Raw genomic sequence first — 22,662 nt, 5'->3', positions numbered from 1 at the left:
AAATGCACCTGCAAAATTGCTACTCTGGCAATGTTCACGAGGAAGATGATGAACAGTAACCAGGCGACGCGTCGCCTGGTCTCTATTTTTTTTTTCTTTTTTAACGTAAAAACGGTGCCGTTTTTGGTTAAAATTAGGGACTTTTGCCGATCTTCAATTTAGTCCTCTAGCTTTCAATTATTGCAATTGAATCCCTAATTGACCGTAAACTTTTGATTTAATACAATTTAGTCCCGCGCGTAACTTCAACTTCAGCCCCGTATTTACACGCCTTTGGCATTATGGTCCTTGGTATCGGATTTATGCAATTTCACCCCTAATTAACCATTAAACTTTCAATTTCTTCAATTTGACCACAGGATTTTGTCAATTAAACCCCTATAGTTTGGCGTCTTTTGCAAATTGATCCTTGTCTGTGAATTTTGTCAATTTAACCCCTAATTGACCCCAAAACTTCAATTTTCTTGCAATTTTGCCCTTGATTTCAACCAATTAACTTGAAAAAAATTAAATTTAGTCTCATAAATTTCCAATCTTCTCAATTAAGCCCAAATTAGGCTCCCAAACTTAATTTTTCACCAATTAAGCCCCAAATAAAATTAATTTGACACATTGAAAGTATAATTAAGTCCATGCACTTAATTAAACCCTTTAATTGGATCCAAATTAATTCTCAAATATAATTAAAATTTAATTTGGCTCATGATTAAATCAAATTGGCCTATTAATAATTTAATTATGTCATTGGACTTAATTTTTATGCAAATTCGTCCAATAATCATTTAATTTAACCTTGAATTTGCATTGTTTCCATTTTTGGACATAATGGGGTACAATTAGGCCTTGAATTTCCTCCAAAATTACAACTTGATTTCCCAGTTCGCTTTCTCCACGTTGTCAGCCTTTATTATTATTATTTTTTATTTTGAAAAAAATTTGATTTATAGGGAATAACCCATAATTGGTTTAGGACAATTATGATCAATGTCACCTACATTCTAACCGGAGGGATTGTCAATAGCAGACTTCATTTGAGAGCTGTCACCGGAGGAACATTTCTGGAAAATCACCCTTCAAGACAGCCTCGTTCATCAACTGTTATATCGGCTTTTAAGTATTGACTAGACTATTGTACCATCTTTCACCAGAGTCACATCAATTTTTTTAAAATATAAAAAAATATTAATAACATACAGAGTTTTTTCATGGTGTTATTGAAGTGTGTGAATTTTAAAATCTCTCTTTGTCAATTTTGCGGGAATACACCTTATTTAAATTGATTAATTTTATGAATTTAAAAATAATTAAAATAATCAGTAATAATATAATTTAATTTTTTAAATAACTTTAAAATAATAATTTTTTTAAAAATATATTCAGACAATTATAGATTGGATTAATTATGGTCCCCTTGTGACCTATGGACTTTATTGGGTGTAATAACATGTTTTGTATAAAAACATCGTTTATTTTCAGCACCTTTACTAAGTTGATATTTTGTTTTTCAATTTTATCCCTGTCAATAAATTTAAAGTAATTAGGAGTTAATTTTGCCATCAAAGAACACAATTAAAAAAAAAAAGAAGTTAAGGAACCAAAGTTAAAAATATAAAAAGGTACTGCTCCTGTCGACATACTTTTTGAGTGAGTGTTTAAACTTTATGGTATTGCCCCCACCCTCTACGACCACTAGTCCTATGGCTAAAATCTATACTATTGGTGCTGACCATCGTCTCATTTCAATTTTTTTAAAAAAATATTAAAACCAAGCCCGAGAAAAATACTCAAGAATTTATTTTATCTTTTAATAGTTTTTATTATTTTAATATATTAATTTAAAAAAAATCATTCTAATTTATTTGATTGCAATAAATTTAAAGCAATTGAGAATTAATTTTGCAATCAAATGACAATTGATAAAAAAAGAGAGTTAAGGAATCAAATGACAATTTTGCGAGCATACTTTTTGAGTGAGTGTTTAAAGTTCAAGCACTTATCAAAACATACTTTATGGCATTGCCCCACTCTCTACGACCACTAGTCCTATGGCTAAAAACAAATACCATTAACTTAATATATATATATATATATAAAACATTTTAATATATTTCTTTCTCCGGATCCTCTGCAAAGTTTCCACAACAACTGGGTCCACACGTTAACAAACAACTGGGGTCCACGCGTTAACATTATTGAGGCCGAACACGTCACTTGATACCAAAATTGTTGACCACTGTACCAAAAACACAAAAAAGCAAAATATCAAACAGAGATTTTGGTTCAAGTCCATTATTATCTTCTCTTGAACCGTTCTTCTCTCTGTGCAATTACTGTAACAATCTCTTCCACATCGCATCTCATTACACACCATTCTCTGTTCCCAGTAAATTATTTCTTAAAACCATATACTCTTCTCTTGCCTGTGCTTTCTGCTCTCTTTTCTTTCTGAATACTGCTTGAGCAAAGCAGCTCTTGCAGGACATCTTGAATCCAGGTAAAGTATTTTTACTTCATCTTCTTCTTGCTGGTGTTTCTGTTTTTCTCCTGCAACTATTGCTTGAATCTTTTCAAGTAAAGGACAGGTTGTTGAAGGATAACAATAACAAGGTGAATAATTGAATTTTTTACTCATAAGAAAATTTTTAATGTAAGATATTTAGATACACAAAGGCTTGCAATTTGGGAAAAAAATAGAGAATGAAGTCTAATTTCTTTACGTTAATTTCAAGAAATTATTAAAATGATATAAAAACACCCTAGGAGATCATGTGTATATATTTGGATAGATATTAAATAAATCAGAAGAATTAATTGTTGATTTTCCATAAAATTTACGGATTGTATTTTAATTTTTTTATAGATTATTGATTAGATTTTTAAAAAATTATATAATGAATAACATAGAAAAAAAAGCAGTTGAAACCCTTTTAATAAATCAAGTTCTAGAATCATATAATATCAACTGTTAAATTAGACTAAATTTCTTTTCATAATAATAATAATTGAAGCTTTCGTATAATTTAAGCTTCATTACGGCTCGATAATTTTGTGCATTTCCACAGGTTACAGTCATTCTGAGTTGTTATGTAAACAGGTTACAGCCTCCCTGTTTTCAAAGTTCCAACAACAATTGGTCCACACGTTAACATTCAAATCTAGAGGTTGGTGTTGGAATGTTTTTTTTTTTGTCTACTTATTTTTTAATTTAATTGTTAGTTAGATTTTAAATTTTTTAATTTTAATTTTAATTTAAGCTTTCACACTCTCTATGCTTCCATTTATTCATTTCCTTTCCCTCGATACCTTCTTTAAACCATTCTACTCTCTCAGACTGAATTTCAATCTGATTCCAGATTACTTAAGCAAAGCAATAACTATAAGTAACTTGGAGAACCGTTTTTAATTTGCAGGTGAACCATATTTATGATCTTTCTTACCATTTTTATTTTTTATTGCTTGATTCAAACAGCATGCTTGTTTTTTATTTGCTAAAGTTCAATTTAGAAAAAGTAATTAAAATTGTGAGAAAAACATTTACTGTAACTTTCAATCTCTTTCACACTCTCTATGCTACCATTTTATTTATTTATTTATTTTCCCTGATCAACACCATTTCTAAACCATTCTTCTCTCTCAGATCTCTCTGTTCTTTCCTGTTTGCTTAAACAAACCCGTGACTATACACACTTGGAGAACCTCTTTTTGCAGGCAAATACGTTCAGGTAAACTATATATCTTTTTTTTTTTGTTTTTCCATTTTGTTTTTAATTGTTTGATTCTTCCAAGTAAAACAACATGCTTGTTATTAAATTACTAAGGTTGGTCATTTTTCAATATTATTTAATCAAGTTTTTTCATAATGGGAAGTCATTGTCCTCCAATATTTATAATTGTTCTTTTTTTTTTTTTTAATTTCTTTCCTTGTTGTTTTTAACTTACTATTTTAGTTTCAACCTCTTCTTTTCCAATTAAAATAAACATAGTGGCTGCTTTAGCACATAAAATGGGCAAAATCACATTAATTATCTCTGCCCATCTCTATATATTTCAAAGACAAACGCAAAAAGGAAAAAAAAAACCTCAAACCATATCAGATATAATCATCCCAATGTCCAATTGTCAAAATAGCAGTTATTTTGAACATGAGGTGAATTTGATGTCAAATGATGATATGCTTACTCATCATATTATCAATTTTGTAATTGGTAACTATTACAAATTTTATGTTTTTTACAAATTTATTTTGATAGAGAAATTCATTAATCACAACAAGGCAACTTACCCGTGTTGCCAGGAAAACCATAAAAATTTGATAATACTCACAAATAAAACTCGGTTTTCTATCAAATCTATATTAAAAACTGTTATTTATGCCAGTGACAAACTGTAATTTCTTCAAATTCATGGGCAAAATTATAACTTTTCAAAATTCAAGGAACAAACTGAAATTTTATCATCCTCAACCTCTAAACAGATTTTCCAGCATTTTAACATGACTCTTTCAATTTAATTCTTTAATAATTCACTATTTTCGATCAAACATTTTTAAGTTTTTACCCAAAATAAATCAATATATATCAATTATTCACAATCTACCTTAATACATGTTCAAATGCATATAGAATTACTCACCCACAAATTAAATCAACAAACCCCAAAATTATCAGCTAACTCACATAAACCCTAATATTTTCAATAACCTTATTATACAGAAATAACCGAAATAATACAATAAAACAATGGAGGAATATAGGCAAAACTTACTCAAGACAAGGGAGTTATATAATCATTTGACAAACCTTGATTTTGAAGAGAAAGTTCTGGCAGAAGAGAAGAAAACATGTAGTGGTGTTTTTAGGAAGAAAAACAAGATAGAATGATTTGGGGAATGTTCTCTGCACTCTTAGTTTTATATATATATATATATATATATATATATATATATATATATATATATATATATATATATATATATATATTGGGCGAGCAAAAAAGAATGGGAGGTTTGGGCTTTAACTAATGGTCCAACCAAGAAAAGTAGGACTCTTGTTTGGTAAGAGTTTTATATAGTTAAGAGTAAAGAATAATATATAGTTGAACCATAAATATGGCCCCGTGATTATAATATAAGATTTGTTATTAATTATTTTATCTGATCCTAATTAAACTGATTTCCTTGCTTTTTTATATATTATCTTATTATTATGATTTACGATTTGCTATTTATTATTTGATTTGATCCTAATTGTCCTTGCTTTTTATATATTATCTTATTATTATGATTTCATTCCCTTCCTTAAGATTTTTTCGATTGGTCTACGTGTAAAATAAATTATATTATATTTAAAGCATTTCTTAATTGTTTACTTATTTACTAAAATCCAATCAGTAATGTAATTAATATCAATTGTGGCTCAAAAATCTCTAAAAATAGTAAAGGAAACTCCCTAAATTGCAGTGTACCTATTAAAACAAGTATTTTAACATGTGTGAAAAAATAGCAAAATATTGGTTAAGGTATTTTGTTTTTTAGGAAACGTTTTCCAATTTACCTTTTTAGGTCAACCAAGAAGCAATTTGGTATTTGAATAAATATATAAAAAAAATTAAGTAGAGTGAAACAACTAAAATGCCATTGAAAAGAATTTTAAAACTTGCATCCAAGGACTCTTTTGTATTTTCACAATGTTTTTTTTTTGTTATTATTAGGTCAGATAAGAAGTAATTGATATAACAACCTGAACTTTTCATGCAATTATTTTTTTTTCTCATTGTTGTATACATGAAATTTAGGGATATTTTTTTCTTATGCCATGAAGATAGTGTCTAGTTTGCTATCCATTAATTTCATCCACAATTAAATTGATATACATTTTGAAATATAAAAATAGTACGTGTACAACACTTCTTGATGATATATATAAAAAATTTATTTACAAACTTTTATTAGACATTACAAGCTCCTATTCAATCTATTAAATATGAAAGGTAATATTAACATGCACAATTATACCATCACAATTACTAATTGCTAAAACTAAACAAAATTAAACAAGCAGTCCTCACATCTTCAACAATAAATAAACTTCTTATAAACACATTAATTCTTTTAAAACTCATCAGTTTAATACATTCTTTTTTCTTTCTTTTTAACAATGAATAAACTTCTTTTTATTCTTTCTTTTATATTAACAATGAATAAACCTGCTCATAATACTTATTGATTAATAATCCAATTTTTCATCCATCTCAAATATTTATCACTTACACTTTACATTAATAGGATTTTAATGTATTGTTACGAACATCCTCGTTCGTATTTTGATTTAATCTCCTTTATATAACCATCTTAACTATTCTTATTTTGATTTAATCTCCTTCATATAACCATTTTAATTATTCTTTGTTCATAGCCCAAACTAATTATATGTTCATTGACCCTATTTCATACCTTGAACTGTGTTTTATTAACTTTGGTTCACCAACTACATTAATTTCTTTCAACACCCATCACGTTTTTTGGATTTTACGGAATAGAGAATGAAGTCTAATTCCTTTACATTAATTTCAAAAAAATTATTAAAATGATATAAAAACACCTAAGGAGATCATGTGTATATATTTGGATAGATATTAAATAATTGTTGATTTTCCATAATTTGTTTTATAGATTATTGATTAGATTTATTAAAAATTATATTATGAATCACATAGAAAAAAATAATAATTGAAACCCTTTTAATAAATCAAGTTTTAGAATCATATAATATCAACTGTTAAATTAGACTATAGATTTTGCATGAATATTGAGGTTGAATATAAATAGGACTTTCTTAACTTATATTTAATGAATGTCAATTTAGTATTTGAAAGTTAAAATAATTTTAGTATATTTTGAGATGAATTGCTGCTTTAAATTTTCATGTACTAATTTTAACTTTAAGAATCACAAATGATGTTTGCAAGCCATAGGGTTTATGGTGAAAATCAAAGATTATTCCTGTACAAAAAACTCAATGTTAAAGAGATAAACTGATGATTTTATGTGTTCTTACGAGATTATAGAAAGCATATATATATATATATATATATATATATTAACTGATATGTATAGTGGAAACAATGTGGTAAAATGTTTATATAAATATTTTAAAAATTATTATCCTTGTCAAGTTGTCATGCACATGACATAACTAATTACCGATAATCTAAACTGCGTGGGAAATACTGTGCAAGTCCACAGTGTTTTTCCCTTTTTTTCATTATATACCGACATAATAATATATATAATAATTTATTACTAAATAAAATAAAATGTGTTGAGTTGAATGCTGTGCAGTTATTTTTACTGTGAACGACATTGTTAACTTTTGTTTTTGTTTAAGGTTTGTTATAAATTTAAGAGGAAAATATATTGAACCCGGTTGAGTTCATAGTCTGAGTCATGAGTGTAACGAGTTAAACTACAACAATCGAGAACTTTTTTTTTATATTGCATTTTTTACTAGTATCTTTTTTTTGTATATATTTTTTAAAATAATTTTTAAATTTACGTTTCAATTAATATCCCTCATTTATGATATTGTTTTTACTTATTTAACCTTTTTTTATAGAGATTATTTTTTTTAATGGTGTTGTGCATTTTTAAATTTTGATTTTTTTTAAAGGTTGAATATAAATTTAAGGAAAAACAATTATTGAACGTGATAATAATTTTAAATAAATCAAAGTCCGAATCATGAGTTTAATGAGTTAAATTTTTATAAGTTTAATATAAGTTCATGGTTTAGGTCATGGGTTTAATTTTTTTTTAAGGGTTGAAAATAAATTTAAGGGAAAAAAATATTGAACTCGGTTGAGTTCATGGTCCGAATCATGAGTTTAATGAGTTAAACCACAACTACTGAGCAATTTTTTTTTTGTTTTTTTATTGATATCTTTTTTTTATTAATATATTTTTTAAAATAATATTTAAATTTATTTTTTAATTAATATCCCTCATCTGTGATTTGTTTTCTTATTTAACCTTTTTTGGATAGAGATTGTTTTTTGATGTTGTGCATATTTAATTTAGAATTATTTTTTCAAAGATTGAATATAAATTTAAGGGAAAAAAATTATTGAACCCGGTTGAGTTCATGGACCAGGTCATGGGTTTAACGAGTTAAGCCACAACAACAGGGTAATTTTTTTCTTTTCATATTGCTTTTTTTTATTGGTATCTTTTATATATATATATATATATCTTTTTTTTGTTTCTATTTTTTAAAATTAATGCTTCTTTTATATGTTTTTTTAAAAATATTTTTTATTTATATTTAGATTAATACCCATTCTCTTTCTTATGTTGTTTAGAGAGCCTTTTTGAAATAACAGTTATGTTTTAGTTATGCATTTAATTTCATTGGAGGTTTTTCTGATTCATTTATAATTTTTATAGATGAACTTTATGTTTAAAAATAATAAAAAAAAAATTCAAAAAATATTTTTAACATGTGCAGCTTTGCATATTATTTTTTTTCTCTTTTATTTTATACAATCAATTATCATTTGATTGAATAAAAAACTTATTTTAATTAAAAAATTTAGTAAACACAGCCGCGTAAATATCCCATTTTAAAAAATTAAAAATTTGTAATGATTGATTTAATTATACAGATTCAGTTTATTTTGTGAACACACTTACGGCATTAATGTTTTGTAAGATATTTGAGGTTTGCACTCTTTTCCTTTGCTTACTTATTTAAAAAATAATGATTTCTTCTAAATTTTCATTTTAAGATTGACTTCTTATTTTCCAATTAATTCAACATCTATTTTTTTGCGTTACTTTTGACAATTTTTCATTTGATGTTTGAAGGGCCAAAGAAGTTAGCGGTGAAAATGGCTAGACAGAATGATCCGTTTTGGGATCATGTTGAGAAGCTGGATGATGGTCGTTTCAACTGTACATTTTGTGGCTATAAATTTGCAATATTTTGACTCTGTTTTTATATATAGGGCAAAATGGTTCAATCAAATGACCCATTTTGGCACCATGTTGCGGAGATGAAGTGTATGTATTGTGGGCATCAATTTGCTGCTGCTACTTCCATTTCAAGGATCAAATGGCATTTGTCAGGAGAGGAAGGGCATGGTGTTGCAATTTGTGGACAAGTTCCTAAACAAGTTCAAGAAGCAGCTTTTCTAGACATGCAAGGTCGCAACAAAAGACATAAAGGCATAGCAAGCTCAAGCAATGTTAATGATAATGCCATTTCATCCACTCCACAAGAACAAAATAATGAAGTCGACAATTTGGCAGGAGATGCAGGAAAGACACAAGCACCAGATATAATGGAGGTTGATACAGAGAACGGTACAGGAGCTAATTCTATAGTTCCCAAAACTAATTAAATTTGTCTTTGTCAGTTTCTATAATCCTGAAATTCATTGGTTTTTCTTTTTCATTTCTTTACTGTTTTTAATTTTTTTATTTCAGTTTCAACCTTCCCTTTTACAATTAATGCAACTTCCATTAATTTTCATTCAATATTTTGACCCTGATCGATCCATTTTGGCATATCATGCTGACAAATCTTTTTTCTTTTTTCTTTTCTACAGAGCCACTGATCAAAATGCTTCGACAGAAGGATCCAGTTTTGCATCATGTTGACAGATCTTTTTGGGAGCATCATGTTGACAGATCTTTTTGGGAATATCTTGAAAAGATGGATGATGGTCGCATGAGGTGTAAGTTTTGTGGGCATTTATTTCCCAAAGCTACTTCCATTTGGAGGATCAAATTCCATTTAGCAGGAGTGACAGGCCGTGGTGCTAAAAATTGTGCACAAGTGCCTCAACATATCCAGGATGCAGCCCTTGCAGCAATTGGTGGCCCTCCAGCAAAAAAACCTAAACCTCTAGGTGGCTCAAGCAATGACGAGGTCACTAATGCAATTTCAGCTTCAGCACAACAACAGAACAATGAAATGATGATTGGACACCAACGAGAAGATCTTTCTCTCGAAGATTGGATGGCTAGCATCACTGTTGAAGACATGGAGCTTCTGGAGAGAGGTTATTAATTATTATTTGTCTTATAAATATTATTATTTTAATTATAATTAATATTATTAATAAAATAATTAATAATTTTTTAAAAAAATATTATTAATATTGAAAAATAATCATATATTTGATTATATATTTGATTTGATAAGTAAAATTAAAAATTATTATTCTTATATATTATCATCATCATCATCAATAAATTTTAAAAAACTATTATTACTATCGAAGAAAAACCATAATTATTTTTTAAAGATTATAAAATTTAAAAATTTGGACAAATAAGTTAAATAATAATATTTATACCATAAATAATATTGTTTTTAATATTAATACCTTTAATCTTTGAACTATAATAGATATTTATAACTCAAATAATACTATTTTTAATATTAATACCTTTAATTATAATAAAAATAATAATATTTATAGCACAAATACTAATAATAATTGTAAACCCCGGGAAAAATAATAAATAAATAAAAGTGAAGAAATTCATGCATATGGTTAAATAAAAACAGAAATTCAGAAATTTTTGAATATAAATTTCCGGGCGAAATAATTCGAGATATTATAATAAACCCGGTACTGTTGAGGGTTGGATTTAATTGAAGAGAATAATACACTTAAAGGGAAAAGGGGGCCTAAATGCAAATAAGGAAAAATATAAAGTATAAATACTCTCTCCTCACCAAAAAAAAAATCTGTAGGAACCATAAGGAGAGAAGATAGGGAGTTTTATACCCATTCTTGAGAAATTAAGAGACACTAAAATTTCAAGAACCCATCCAAGATTAAGAGCTTATAGATGGGATAAACACTTGAGAGCAAAGAGTTAAAAATCTTCAACTGGTTGAAGATCAAAATCTTAATTTGTACCGGGTAAGGTATTCTAAACATGATCTTAAAAAAATTCATTTTAAATTCGATAATGAATTGATGCCTTGATATTGAATCATAGGTTAGGGTTCTTAGACATGAATTGGGGAAAAAGTACTTATTGTTAAGATTAGGGTAATTCATGTGTGTGGTATGTAGTTTATGAAAGTATTGTGTGAAGGGGAGGGGGAGACGAATCTGGACAGATTTGTCTCCTAACTTTCGATGAGATTTCGGGTAGGAGGATGAGGGGATTAGGATTGGGTTCCTCATAGAAATTGTAGATTTGAATGTTAGCTAACCAAGGAAACTGGTCTTGCTCAATCTGGAGATGTAGAACTCCAGTTATGGGTTACCAACTGAGACTGAGTCGTGACTGATTATGTAGGGCAGGAGGACTAATTAGTAAATGAACAATTTTGACTATCTTGGAGGCAAAACTGGGTTCTCCTCCCTCAGAGAACCAGTAGCCTCGTGTCTTAGCTTTCTAACGAGATCAATCTCACTTAAAATGGAGTTTTAAAACTTTAGATATATTTAAAAATCTGATGAGTGTTTCAACAGTAACAGTTGGAAATTGGATAGTAACAGTTCAAAGTCAAACAGTAACAGTTGAAAGTCAGACAATAACAGTTCAAAGTTAGACAGTGACAATAGACTTTCACGTGAATACTATAAATAAGAATATAAAAGAATTGAGTCATACGAACACTTGTATATTGAGATACTAACTCTGAAAATATACATGATATATGTATGTATGTTATTATACGGAAATGAACATGCATAGAAAGTAACATATGAGTAATTGACGAATATGAATTCTCTATAATATCGGCTTGAAGGAATCATAACCAAAAAAACTTCCTTGTGATTCAGGAGGAGCAACCAGGATTGGATCTTCTGTTAGGGGAGGTCGCGAGACAGGCGAAGCAGGTGCGTGATTTTCCCTCCTATTTGCACTTATACAATTTAGAATCCTTCTGGTGAATGCAATTATAATAAATATCGTGTTCAATGTAAATAAAGCCTAGTGTATTTACATGATTAGCTTCGGCTAATGGCATCCGTGATAGGATTGCCGGGAAATGATTTACACGATTAGTGAATTACAGGATTAAACCTTGCAAGGTCACCCAGTTTATGCAAGTAAATAAGATTATTCAATTAAGAATATACAAATAAGTGTTAATTGGGTTTAAAAGATTACAAGCAAAATATAAGTTCTTTGTTAGAATTCTCATGGATTCGATGGAAAGTTAATACTTCATTCGTATTCATTACTTGAGCATACATATATTCTTTATCAACATAATGATATGTCTATTTATGTAATAGGTCCAACAAACATCCAGGAAGATCATTAGTTTAGGACTATACTTTGTGAAGCTTATGTAAATATTTAACTTAAAACAAAAGGGAATTAACGTGTTTATGTAGTATACTTTTGTGCAAACCTTGATGTATTTATAAAGGTTTAGCTTAGCATGTAGTATTTTAGTTATCTTGAAATTAACCCTTTTGAAATATTTAAGAACACTTCTTATATTGTAAATACTTTCTTTGCATGTTAGTATTCATTTTCCTTTAAATTTTATGATATCATGTGTTGGACTATGTTCATATTGAACTTACTCGTAGGATATATATATATATATATATTGTGTGGATTGTATGAGGTTTGATATAAGGTTCGGAATTAAGAGACCTTGTGATGATAGGTTGATTGAGTAAACTGATAGTAGTCGATAACTTGGAATGTCCTAAATGCAAACGAAACTCTGCCGAATTTTTGGAAAAAATAAATAAATAAAAATTTACCCTCAAATAAAGAGGATATGTTGGAATCTTTTAACATTGATCGAGTCGTACAGTCGGACTATTACAATAATACTAATAATAATAATTTTATTCAATCAATTATCATTTGATTGAATAAAAAACTTATTTTAATTAAAAAATTTAGTAAACACAGCCGCGTAAATATCCCGTCTTGAAAAATTAAATATCTTGATCTACACCTTTCTCTTGATTTTTCTAGTTTTATTTTTAATTATCATTTATTGTTTTTTCACTTATTAACACACATTGTTCTCGATTTAATTGATTACATATGTGCGTAAACATTTTTATTTTCACTTTGAATTTTATTTTCACTTAGAATTTTTTTTAAATACAATAATGTGTCAAAAAAGTTTGTATAAAATTTTTTGTTATGAAAAAACATCTAACCCGCAGCGAAGTATGAGTTATGTATTTAGTAATATATATAAATCGTGTAATGAGATTTTGGATGTTAAAACATTGGCTACTTTGAGTTAGATTTTGATGAAATAACACGATTGCTAAAATTTTTGGAAAAATAGTATAGTTTGTGCTTGTCGCGGTTCCAAAACTTGAAATATTAAAAAAATAATGATTAGAAAATGTGACATTAAGAAGGGAGGATAAGGTTTAATTTAGCAACATGTCACGATTTAGAATCACGACATGGTAAGTTTTTACTATTCAAAATCGCAACATACTAAAATTGTGCTATTATGTTGATGTTTTTAATTTAATGTGCTAATTTTATTAAAAAAAATCTAAAACTTTTGTAAGAAAAAAAAGAGGCTTGGATTCAGTTCTATTTCCATTATGTCCATCATTAAAACCGTTTTGATTTGTTGTTGAAAAATTAAAATTATTTCTTATTTAAATTTTTGTTTTGATTGGTCCATAATTCATTGGCCTTTTCCTTCTATTAATTGGAAAAAAAAACTTTCTAATTAACATGTTAACTCCCACCATTAAGAGTAAAGAATAATAATGTAACTTCCTTTAATTTTTGTTCAATGTTCTGACCCTTTTGAATTTCTATTCAATGTAACTTTCTAATTATTTGTCTTTTTCTTTTTTCTTTCTATAGAGCAACTGCTCAAAATGAGTCGACCAAATGATCCTTTTTGGGAATATGTTGAAAATAAGGATGGTGGTAGCATGACGTGCAAGTTTTGTGGGCATTGTTTTACCCAAGGTACTTCCAGTAGGAGGATCAAATTGCATTTGGCTGGAGTGAGAGGGCGTGGTGTTAAAATTTGTAAAAATGTTCCACAAGAAGTTCGAGACGCAGCTTGTGAAGCAGTTAATGATAGCCCTCCAGAAAAGAAACTTGAAACTGCTGCAGGCTCAAGCACAAACGAGGTCGCTAATGCAATTTCAGCTTCAACGCAAGAACAGAACATTGAAGTGACATATGTAGAGATGGCACTACAAGGAGGACCTTTTTTCACTAGAGAACTTGCATGGGCAAATGATTTGAGAGGTAGCTCTCATGATTCATCCCGACCAGCAGATGATCAACTCTGTTCATCAGTAAACAATGATGTCAATATGAAAGATGTGCAGAACAAGGTTGGAGTCAAGACAGAACCAGTACTGTTTCAAGTGGTGGAACAAAGCAATGCAGAACCTGTCAGTTTGGCAGGGCATGCTGGAAGTATACAAGTAGGAGTTCATGGCATGGAACAAGGTGCGGAGGAAGAGAGAATTTGCCCGAACTTAGCGGCAAATGGCATGGAAAACCCTTGTGATGGATCTAGTCAGCATTCCAGGAGACTCATAATTGATGCACAAGATAATACAAACTCTGCTTTTTTAATTAAGGAGGAGGATGTGGAGAACAATCTTGGAAGATTAGTGCAGCCCGGCGCAGGAGCTAGCTCTTCTGGAGGGGTTGCATGCAAAACAAATAAGATTAAAGGAGATGCATTACTAACGAGAAAAATGGTGGGTCAAGCATTCAACGACCACAAGGAGACTATCCAATCTTTGTTGGAGCACAATGAAGTTTCAAGCATTGGCATCTATGGGATGGGCGGAGTGGGAAAGACCACATTGGTGACACACATTTATAATCAGCTTCTAGAAAGACGAGACACTCATGTTTACTGGATTACTGGTTCACAGGATACCAGCATTAATAGATTGCAGACAAGTCTCGCAAGACGTATTGGTTTAGATCTTTCCAGTGAAGATGAGGAGCTGCATAGAGCGGTCGCGTTGAAAAAAGAATTAATGAAGAAACAGAAATGGGTTCTGATTTTAGATGATTTGTGGAAGGCTTTTGACCTACAAAAGCTAGGAGTTCCTGACCAAGTTGAGGGATGCAAGCTGATTCTCACAACTCGATCAGAAAAGGTTTGTCAACAGATGAAAACCCAACACACGATCAAAGTGCAGCCTATTTCGGAGGAGGAGGCTTGGACCTTGTTTATTGAGAGACTTGGAGATGACATAGCACTTTCTTCAGAAGTGAAACGAATTGCTGTGGATATTGTAAGGGAATGTGCTGGTTTGCCATTGGGAATTATTACAATGGCAAGAAGCATGAGGGGAGTGGATGATCCATATGAGTGGACGGATACATTGAAGAAATTGAAAGAATCAAAATGTAGGGAAATGGAAGATGAGGTATTCCAGTTATTGAGGTTTAGTTATGATCAGTTAAATGATTTAGCATTACAACAATGTCTCTTGTATTGTGCATTGTATCCTGAAGATCATGAGATTGAAAGGGAAGAGCTGATAGGTTATTTGATCGATGAGGAAATAATTGAAGAAATGAGGAGCAGGCAAGCAGCATTTGACGAGGGACACATGATGCTTGATAAACTTGAAAAAGTCTGTTTATTGGAAAGAGTTGGTTATCGTAGATATGTCAAGATGCATGTTTTGATTAGGGGCATGGCCCACCAAATACTCCAAACGAACTCTCCAGTCATGGTTGGGGATTTTCGTGGAGGATTACCAGATGTGGATATGTGGAAAGAGAATCTAGTGAGAGTCTCTCTGAAGCATTGTTATTTCAAGGAAATTCTTTCTAGTCATTCACCAAGATGTCCCAATCTTTCAACTTTATTGCTATGTGATAATGAAGGGTTGCAATTTATTACAGGTTCTTTTTTCACGCAATTGCATGGGCTCAAGGTTCTTGACCTGTCTCATACAAACATCACAAAATTGCCTAATTCTGTCTCTGAACTGGTGAGTCTCACTGCATTGTTGCTCAAAGAATGCAGAAATTTAAGGCATGTACCATCATTAGAAAAGCTCAGAGCACTGAAGAGGTTAGATCTCTCTGGTACTCGGTCACTTGAAATGATGCCTCAAGGCATGCAATGTCTATCCAACCTGAGGTATCTGAGGATGAATGGATGTGGTGAAAAGGAGTTTCCTCCTGGGATATTACCAAATCTTTCTCAACTGAAAGTCTTTATATTAGAGGAGATTGATTATGACTACTTTCCAGTAACAGTTGAAGGAAAGGAAGTAGGATGCTTGTGGGAGTTGGAAAATTTGGAATGCTATTTTAAGGGTCAATCTGACTTTGTGGAGTATCTCAATTCTCGGAATAAGATCCAATCACTAAGAAAATACCATATTTTCGTAGGATCACGGGATAAAGGTTGTGATCGTGAAATAGATGATGGTGAAATGAAGCTTGATTATGGCATAAGTAAAACAGTTTCGTTGGGTAATTTGCGTAACCAAGGAGATGGAGATTTTCAAGTCATGTTCCCAAAAGACATTCAACAACTGGTTATTTATGATTGTTCATGTGATGTTTCCTCTCTAATAGAGCATTCAACAGAACTGGAGGTCATCCACATTGAGGATTGCAGTAGCATGGAGAGCTTGATTTCATCTTCTTGGTTCTACCCTTCTCCAACACCATTGCCATCTTATAATGGTGTATTTTCTGGTCTTAAAGTGTTCAATTGCTCTGGATGTAGTCGTATGAAGGAGTTGTTCCCTCTTGTCTTGCTGCCAAACCTCGTAAACCTAGAAAAGATTACAGTTAGAGATTGTGAGAAGATGAAGGAGATAATAGGTGGAACAAGATCAGATGAAAAAGGGGTTATGGGTGAAGAAAGCAACAACAACAGCTTTGGACTCAAATTGCCAAAGTTAAGAGAACTGACATTGAGGGGATTACCAGAACTGAAAAGCATTTCTAGTGCAAAACTGATTTGCGATTCCCTGGAATTAATTGAAGTATTGTATTGTGAGAAGCTGAAGAGGATGCCAATATGTCTTCCGTTGCTTGAAAATGGCCAGCCATCTCCTCCCCCTTCTCTTAGAAGAATTGAGATATGTCCAGAAGAATGGTGGGAGTCAGTAGTGGAGTGGGAGCATCCTAACACTACATATGTCCTTCGTCCCTTTGTAAAGGTTCAGGTATGATACGAGTCTGCCTTTAATATAATATAATATAATATAATATCGAATTAAGTTGAGGTGATTACTGGTTTTGTACTCTGCCCTTTGTAGGAGACGATATTGCCCCTTGATTTGGATATTGAATTTCGGGTAAGCAATCGTGTTTTAATTCCTCTCTCGCTCTCTCCATATCAATCTCTATGTCTGCCTTTTAATTGAATTTTAATGAATTAACCTTAATTTTAATTCCCCTCCTCCCCTTTCTCTTGAAAAAATCAAAGCGTATCCAAAATTAAGAATCCTTTTGCTACCAACTTCAACTACTTATTTTAAAAATCAAGGAGAATTTCTTCAAAATTTCTTACTGATTTCCCAATTTCCCTCGCCAAATTTCTTAAACCTTTCTCATGATCTGTGCTTCCTTTTCTGATTGAATCGAATCATCTCATCTGGCGTTCGCATCTTTCTTGCGTGCTTGGAAGGTATATTCTACTTTCTTTTCTTGTTTTTCTACCACTAATTTTGTTTCTTTACCTATTTGTTTTGATTCGTCCAAATAAAAGTGCCCATTTGATTGTGGGATTTGTAAGTGGGATTCTTGATTGATCAGGTAGAACTTAATTATATATGTTGAATGATCAGGTAGTTCTTAGTTGTTCATTTTGCTATCAACTTCAATTACATATCTTAAAAACAAGCAGAATTTCTTCAATTTTTATTTTATTTTAGATTACTTGGCAGGCTCTTTTTCTGACAATCACTTCAAAATCCATTTTTTATTCAATATTTATTTGTAACTGCAGGGCCGAAAAAGAAAGGGGATGGAAATGGTTATACAGAATGATCCATTTTGGGAATATGTTGAGAAGCTGGATGGTGGAAGTTTCAAGTGTACATTTTGTGCCTATAAATTTGCTACTGCTACTTCTGTTTCGAGGATCAAATGGCATTTGGCAGGGCGTGGTGTTAAATTATGTGACAAAGTTCCTGAAGAAGTTCAAGATGCAGCCCGTGCAGCAATTGATGGTCCTCCAGAAAAGAAACAAAAAGTTATAGCAGGTTCAAGCAATAACGATGGCAATAATGCAATTACAACTTCTGCACAAGAACAAAACTATGAAGGGAGACATGTAGAAATGGCACAACAAGGAGAAGCTTTTTCCCCTACAGCGCTCAAAGTTTGTTTGGATAGCATCGTTGATAAAGAGATTGAGTTTAGGCATGATGCATCTGAGACTATACCGATAACCGAACAAGTGCAGAATCTGAAGAGAGGTAGCTCTCTTGAGAGGCCATCAATTAATCAAGCTGACGGGCCTCGAGGAGATTCATCCCCACCAAAGGATCTATCGTGTCTTGGCCTTGGAAGTTATCATGATCAACTCTGTTCTCCATCAGTAAAAAACGATGTCATGATGGATGATGTGCAGAACATAGTTAGGGAGAAAACAGAGCCAGTAGCTAGTATGTTAGAGCAAAGCAATACAATACTTAATAAATTGGCAGGTGATGATGGAAGGATACAGGTGGGAGTTCAGGGCAAGGAACAAGGTGCAGAGGAAGAGTTGATTTGTTCGCATCCAGAAGCGGAAAGTAGCATGGAATACACCTGTGAAGGATTTATTCAGCAAATTGACAGAAATGTCTCCCCAGGTAAATTATTTATACCTCATCGTCTTTTTTTCTTTTTTCTTTTTATCTTACCATCTTGTTTTTCACATGGAACTATTGTTTGAATCTTTGGAGTTAGGATCATTAATAGTTTCAATCAATTGGTCTTTCTTGGTTTATATATTCCATGCTTTATGGAGTTCATACTAAATTGATCCTAAACCTATTTTCCTTCCCACATCTCATCAGAACGAGCTAGATTAATGGAGAACAGTAGTGGAAGATTAGTGCAAACCGGCACAAGTGCTAGCTCTACAAAGCTAGTGGGTCAAGCATTTGAACAGAATATGAAGGTGATAAGGTCTTGGTTAATGGATGATGAAGTCTCAACTATTGGCATTTACGGAATGGGGGGAGTTGGTAAAACAACAATGCTGCAACAAATCTGTAATGAGCTTCTAGGAAGACCAGGCATTTCTCAAGATGTTTGCTCGGTGACTATATCTCAAGACTTTAATATTAAAACATTGCAAAATCTCATTGCTAAACGTCTTGATTTAGATATTTCAAGCGAAGACGATGATAAGAGTAAAGCTGTCAAATTGGCAAAAGAACTAGAGAAGAAACAAAAATGGATTCTCATTTTAGATGATTTGTGGAACTCTTTTGAGCCACAAGAAGTGGGGATTCCTATCTCATTGAAAGGATCCAAGCTCATTATGACAACTCGATCAGAAATGGTTTGTCGGCAGATGAATAGCCAAAACAATATAAGAGTGGATCCTCTTTCTGATGAAGAATCTTGGACTTTGTTCATGGAGAAGCTTGGACAAGACAAACCACTTTCTCCAGAAGTGGAACGAATTGCTGTAGATGTTGCAACGGAATGTGCTGGTTTGCCATTGGGAATTGTTACATTAGCAGAAAGTTTGAAGGGAGTGAATGACCTATTTGAGTGGAGGATTACATTGAAGAGATTGAAAGAATCAAATTTTTGGCACATGGAAGATCAGATATTCCAGATATTAAGATTGAGTTATGATTGTTTAGATGATGCAGCACAACAATGCTTCGCATATTGTGCATTATTTGATGAATGTCATAAGATTGAAAGGGAGGAGTTGATAAAGTCGTTTATCGAGGAGGGGATAATTAAAGAAATGAACAATGGCCACTCAATTCTTGATAGACTAGAAGATGTCTGCTTATTGGAAAGAATTGATGGTGGTAGTGCTGTTAAGATGCATGACTTGCTCAGGGACATGGCCTTGCACATACTGGATGAGTACTCTCTAATCATGGTAAATTTTACTCTCTACCCTCTCTTTTTTCCCATAGTTTAACCACTAATTTTGTTTCATCACGTATTTGTTTTGATTCTTCTAAATCAAAGTGCTCTTTGGTTATATTAAAATCAATGACTAAGTTGTAGAATTTGTAGGCAGAATTCTAAATTGATCAGGTAGAAATTATTTATTTATGTTGCTTAATGAATAACATAACTCAACTCATATTATAGTTTTTTTCATTTCGTTGTTATCTTCAACTACTTATCTTTAAAACAATGAGAATTTCATTAAAAACTTTATTTTAGATTACTTGGCAAGCTATTTTTCTAAAAATTACTTCAAAATCAATTTTTAGTTCGATGTTTATTCGTATCTGCAGGGCTAAAGAAGAAGAAGAAGAAGAAGAAATCAAAACAGACTTTGCTGGTGACAAACTTAATTACAGAGATTGCATCTGTAGTTTTTTATCAACTGGGTTATGCATTATATATGTATGGATATGCTCGTCAGACAAAAGATAATCCAATCAAGATGTGTCATTTTCTTATTATATATGTGTGGTGATTTCAAAATTAATCAAAAAGTAGAGTGCTTGGCAATGGTATTTTCTCTGAACTAGAAAAAAAATGATAGTACATTTTTGTTTCAAGGACTCTTTTTAGTGGATTTTGTCAAAGCCCTTCGATAATCAAGATTCTCTACAACATTCAAGGCAAAATCAATTAAATCAGCATAAGTATACTTTAACTGGTGTTTTTCTTTATCTTTTTATTGTAATACTGCAATGTTATTTTTCAAGTGTATTTTTATCAACACTATCATGCACATCTTCCTTAACAGGCTTAGCTGAAACATCTTGCACTGTTTCTGAAGCTTTAGCCTCGATCTCCATCTGCTTGCTAGTATCTCCACATTAACACAAGTCAACGAGAGCTTGCTAGTATCTTAGCATTAACACTAGTCAACTTTTTTTTTCCTAGTAAAACATAATAAACTGTAACTGATATCCCTTAACTCAGATGCATAACCTAAGAAATTTTCATGCTCTTAGTTTTAGTTTATCTCTTTAAACTTAAGTATAAATAAGACAACCAAATATAGGGTGATTTTGATTTTAATCTTGCTTGTTGCAATTTTCCTGTTGCCTATTCATAGGCATTTCTTGTAATCTTTTAGAGCATTTCTTGTACTCTTTTGCCTAAAAAAGAGAGCAAGAAAACCAAATTCTCTCAGTTTTTAGAGTAATTAGTAAAATAATTAGATCATATTTCATGTGGAGTCTTCAACTTTAAAATTGTTGATGACGATCACCGGATAATAAGCCAGGTTAACTTATTTAGCTTAAAAGTCCTTTGACAATCCAGCTTGTAAAAACATACAACATGTTCTTTTCAAAATTATCTTGTTCTTATATTCTGACACTGCGATGTGTATGTTTCTTGACTTCGGTTGATAGGTTGAGTAGCATGAGTTAAGGGCCACCCCTCATTGTCATGGGGGCGTGGTATTGTTGTTAAATTGCGAGTTGACATGTATATAACGTGTAAAATCAGGTAAAAAACTTAAAATCGTTCAAACTCATTACCAATTTTACGAGTTTGACAAAAGTTAAAAAATTTACTGCCTTCCTATCTAAATACCCAGACACTCCACTCCACAGTCTATGTCTATGATTGAAAGTTTAATTTTACATTTCATTATGTGATGACTTGAAAGTTTAATTTAAAATTGAATTTCTAATTTAACCATACAAAATATTCAAATAATAAAATCAGGTTTATTCAATTAGGGTTTTAATAGCGTATTTAACTCCACTCAACTTGATTCAATCAGGAATTTAACCATATATATGTATGCTTCTTTCTTTCTTTTTTTGTCCAACTCTCTACACTATACATCCTTGTTGATGCATATATTGATTATTGAACAGATTGTTTGTTTTAGATTTGTTAATTTTTAGTTAATGAAATTCTATGAACATAATTGTATTATACTGTATTTTTAAGTTATTTAAACCATGTATGAATTTTTATTTGAATTATGTATTTTAAGGTGTTTGGATATTTATATTGTTTATTTTACTTTTATTTTAATTGTGTTATATTATTATTTACTACTTGACTGAAATTGTCAATATATAATTAGTTAAAATATTTTTCTTACGATTTTATAATTTTATGATTCGAGTTTACGATTCGAGTTTATATTGTATATTTCGTGTCGTGTCAAAAAAGTATTTTCGATAACCTTGGCGGCACGGGGGCTCTAAATTTACTTTCAAAATAATAATAATAATTGAAGCTTACATAATTTAAGCTTCATTAGGCTCGATAATTTTGTGCATTTCCAGAGTGTTTATATTTATTATTTATAGGAAAAAAAAATTAATTTGTCTACTATGTTCATGAGGAATTGAAAAGACTCTTTTTGTTTTTATAGATGGGATTTTAGATGAGAATTTGATTGGCTTCAAAGTTTATGGCTTTTAATTACTTGGTGATCTTTTGGAGGCCGATCGTGAAGAAAGACCTCTTATTTAACAAGGATTGGAAGAAAGCATATTCTGAATAAGTCTTGTGTTCTTTCAGTTATGCCCTCTGTTCTGCTTCTAGTGATAGAGAGGCTGCTTCGT

General features: G+C 31.0%; 2 protein-coding genes across 2 annotated transcripts in view; both read left to right on the top strand.

The window, feature by feature from the left end:
* LOC18110959 (uncharacterized) overlaps positions 1 to 20,580 on the top strand; it is a 34,167-nt gene extending 13,587 nt beyond the window's left edge. Inside the window, exons 3-10 of the mRNA XM_024592018.2 lie at positions 9,001 to 9,358; positions 9,604 to 10,059; positions 11,809 to 11,865; positions 13,838 to 17,148; positions 17,242 to 17,280; positions 17,934 to 18,783; positions 18,991 to 20,042; positions 20,410 to 20,580. Of these exons, the coding sequence (XP_024447786.1) occupies positions 9,007 to 9,358; positions 9,604 to 10,059; positions 11,809 to 11,865; positions 13,838 to 17,148; positions 17,242 to 17,280; positions 17,934 to 18,783; positions 18,991 to 20,042; positions 20,410 to 20,415 (6,123 nt within the window). The 5' untranslated portion in view covers positions 9,001 to 9,006 and the 3' untranslated portion in view covers positions 20,416 to 20,580. The remainder of the gene's footprint in view (positions 1 to 9,000; positions 9,359 to 9,603; positions 10,060 to 11,808; positions 11,866 to 13,837; positions 17,149 to 17,241; positions 17,281 to 17,933; positions 18,784 to 18,990; positions 20,043 to 20,409) is intronic.
* Positions 2,466 to 22,662, top strand: part of LOC127904737 (probable disease resistance protein At4g27220) — a 45,502-nt gene continuing 25,305 nt past the window's right edge. The window contains exon 1 of the mRNA XM_052449257.1: positions 2,466 to 2,494. The gene's annotated coding sequence lies outside the window, so the exon portion shown is untranslated. The remainder of the gene's footprint in view (positions 2,495 to 22,662) is intronic.

Source organism: Populus trichocarpa, chromosome 18, assembly GCF_000002775.5.
Source record: "Populus trichocarpa isolate Nisqually-1 chromosome 18, P.trichocarpa_v4.1, whole genome shotgun sequence".
NCBI classification, from domain to species: domain Eukaryota; kingdom Viridiplantae; phylum Streptophyta; class Magnoliopsida; order Malpighiales; family Salicaceae; genus Populus; species Populus trichocarpa.
Note: the sequence above shows the minus strand (reverse complement) of the source record. Positions and strands in the feature narration are given on the sequence as shown.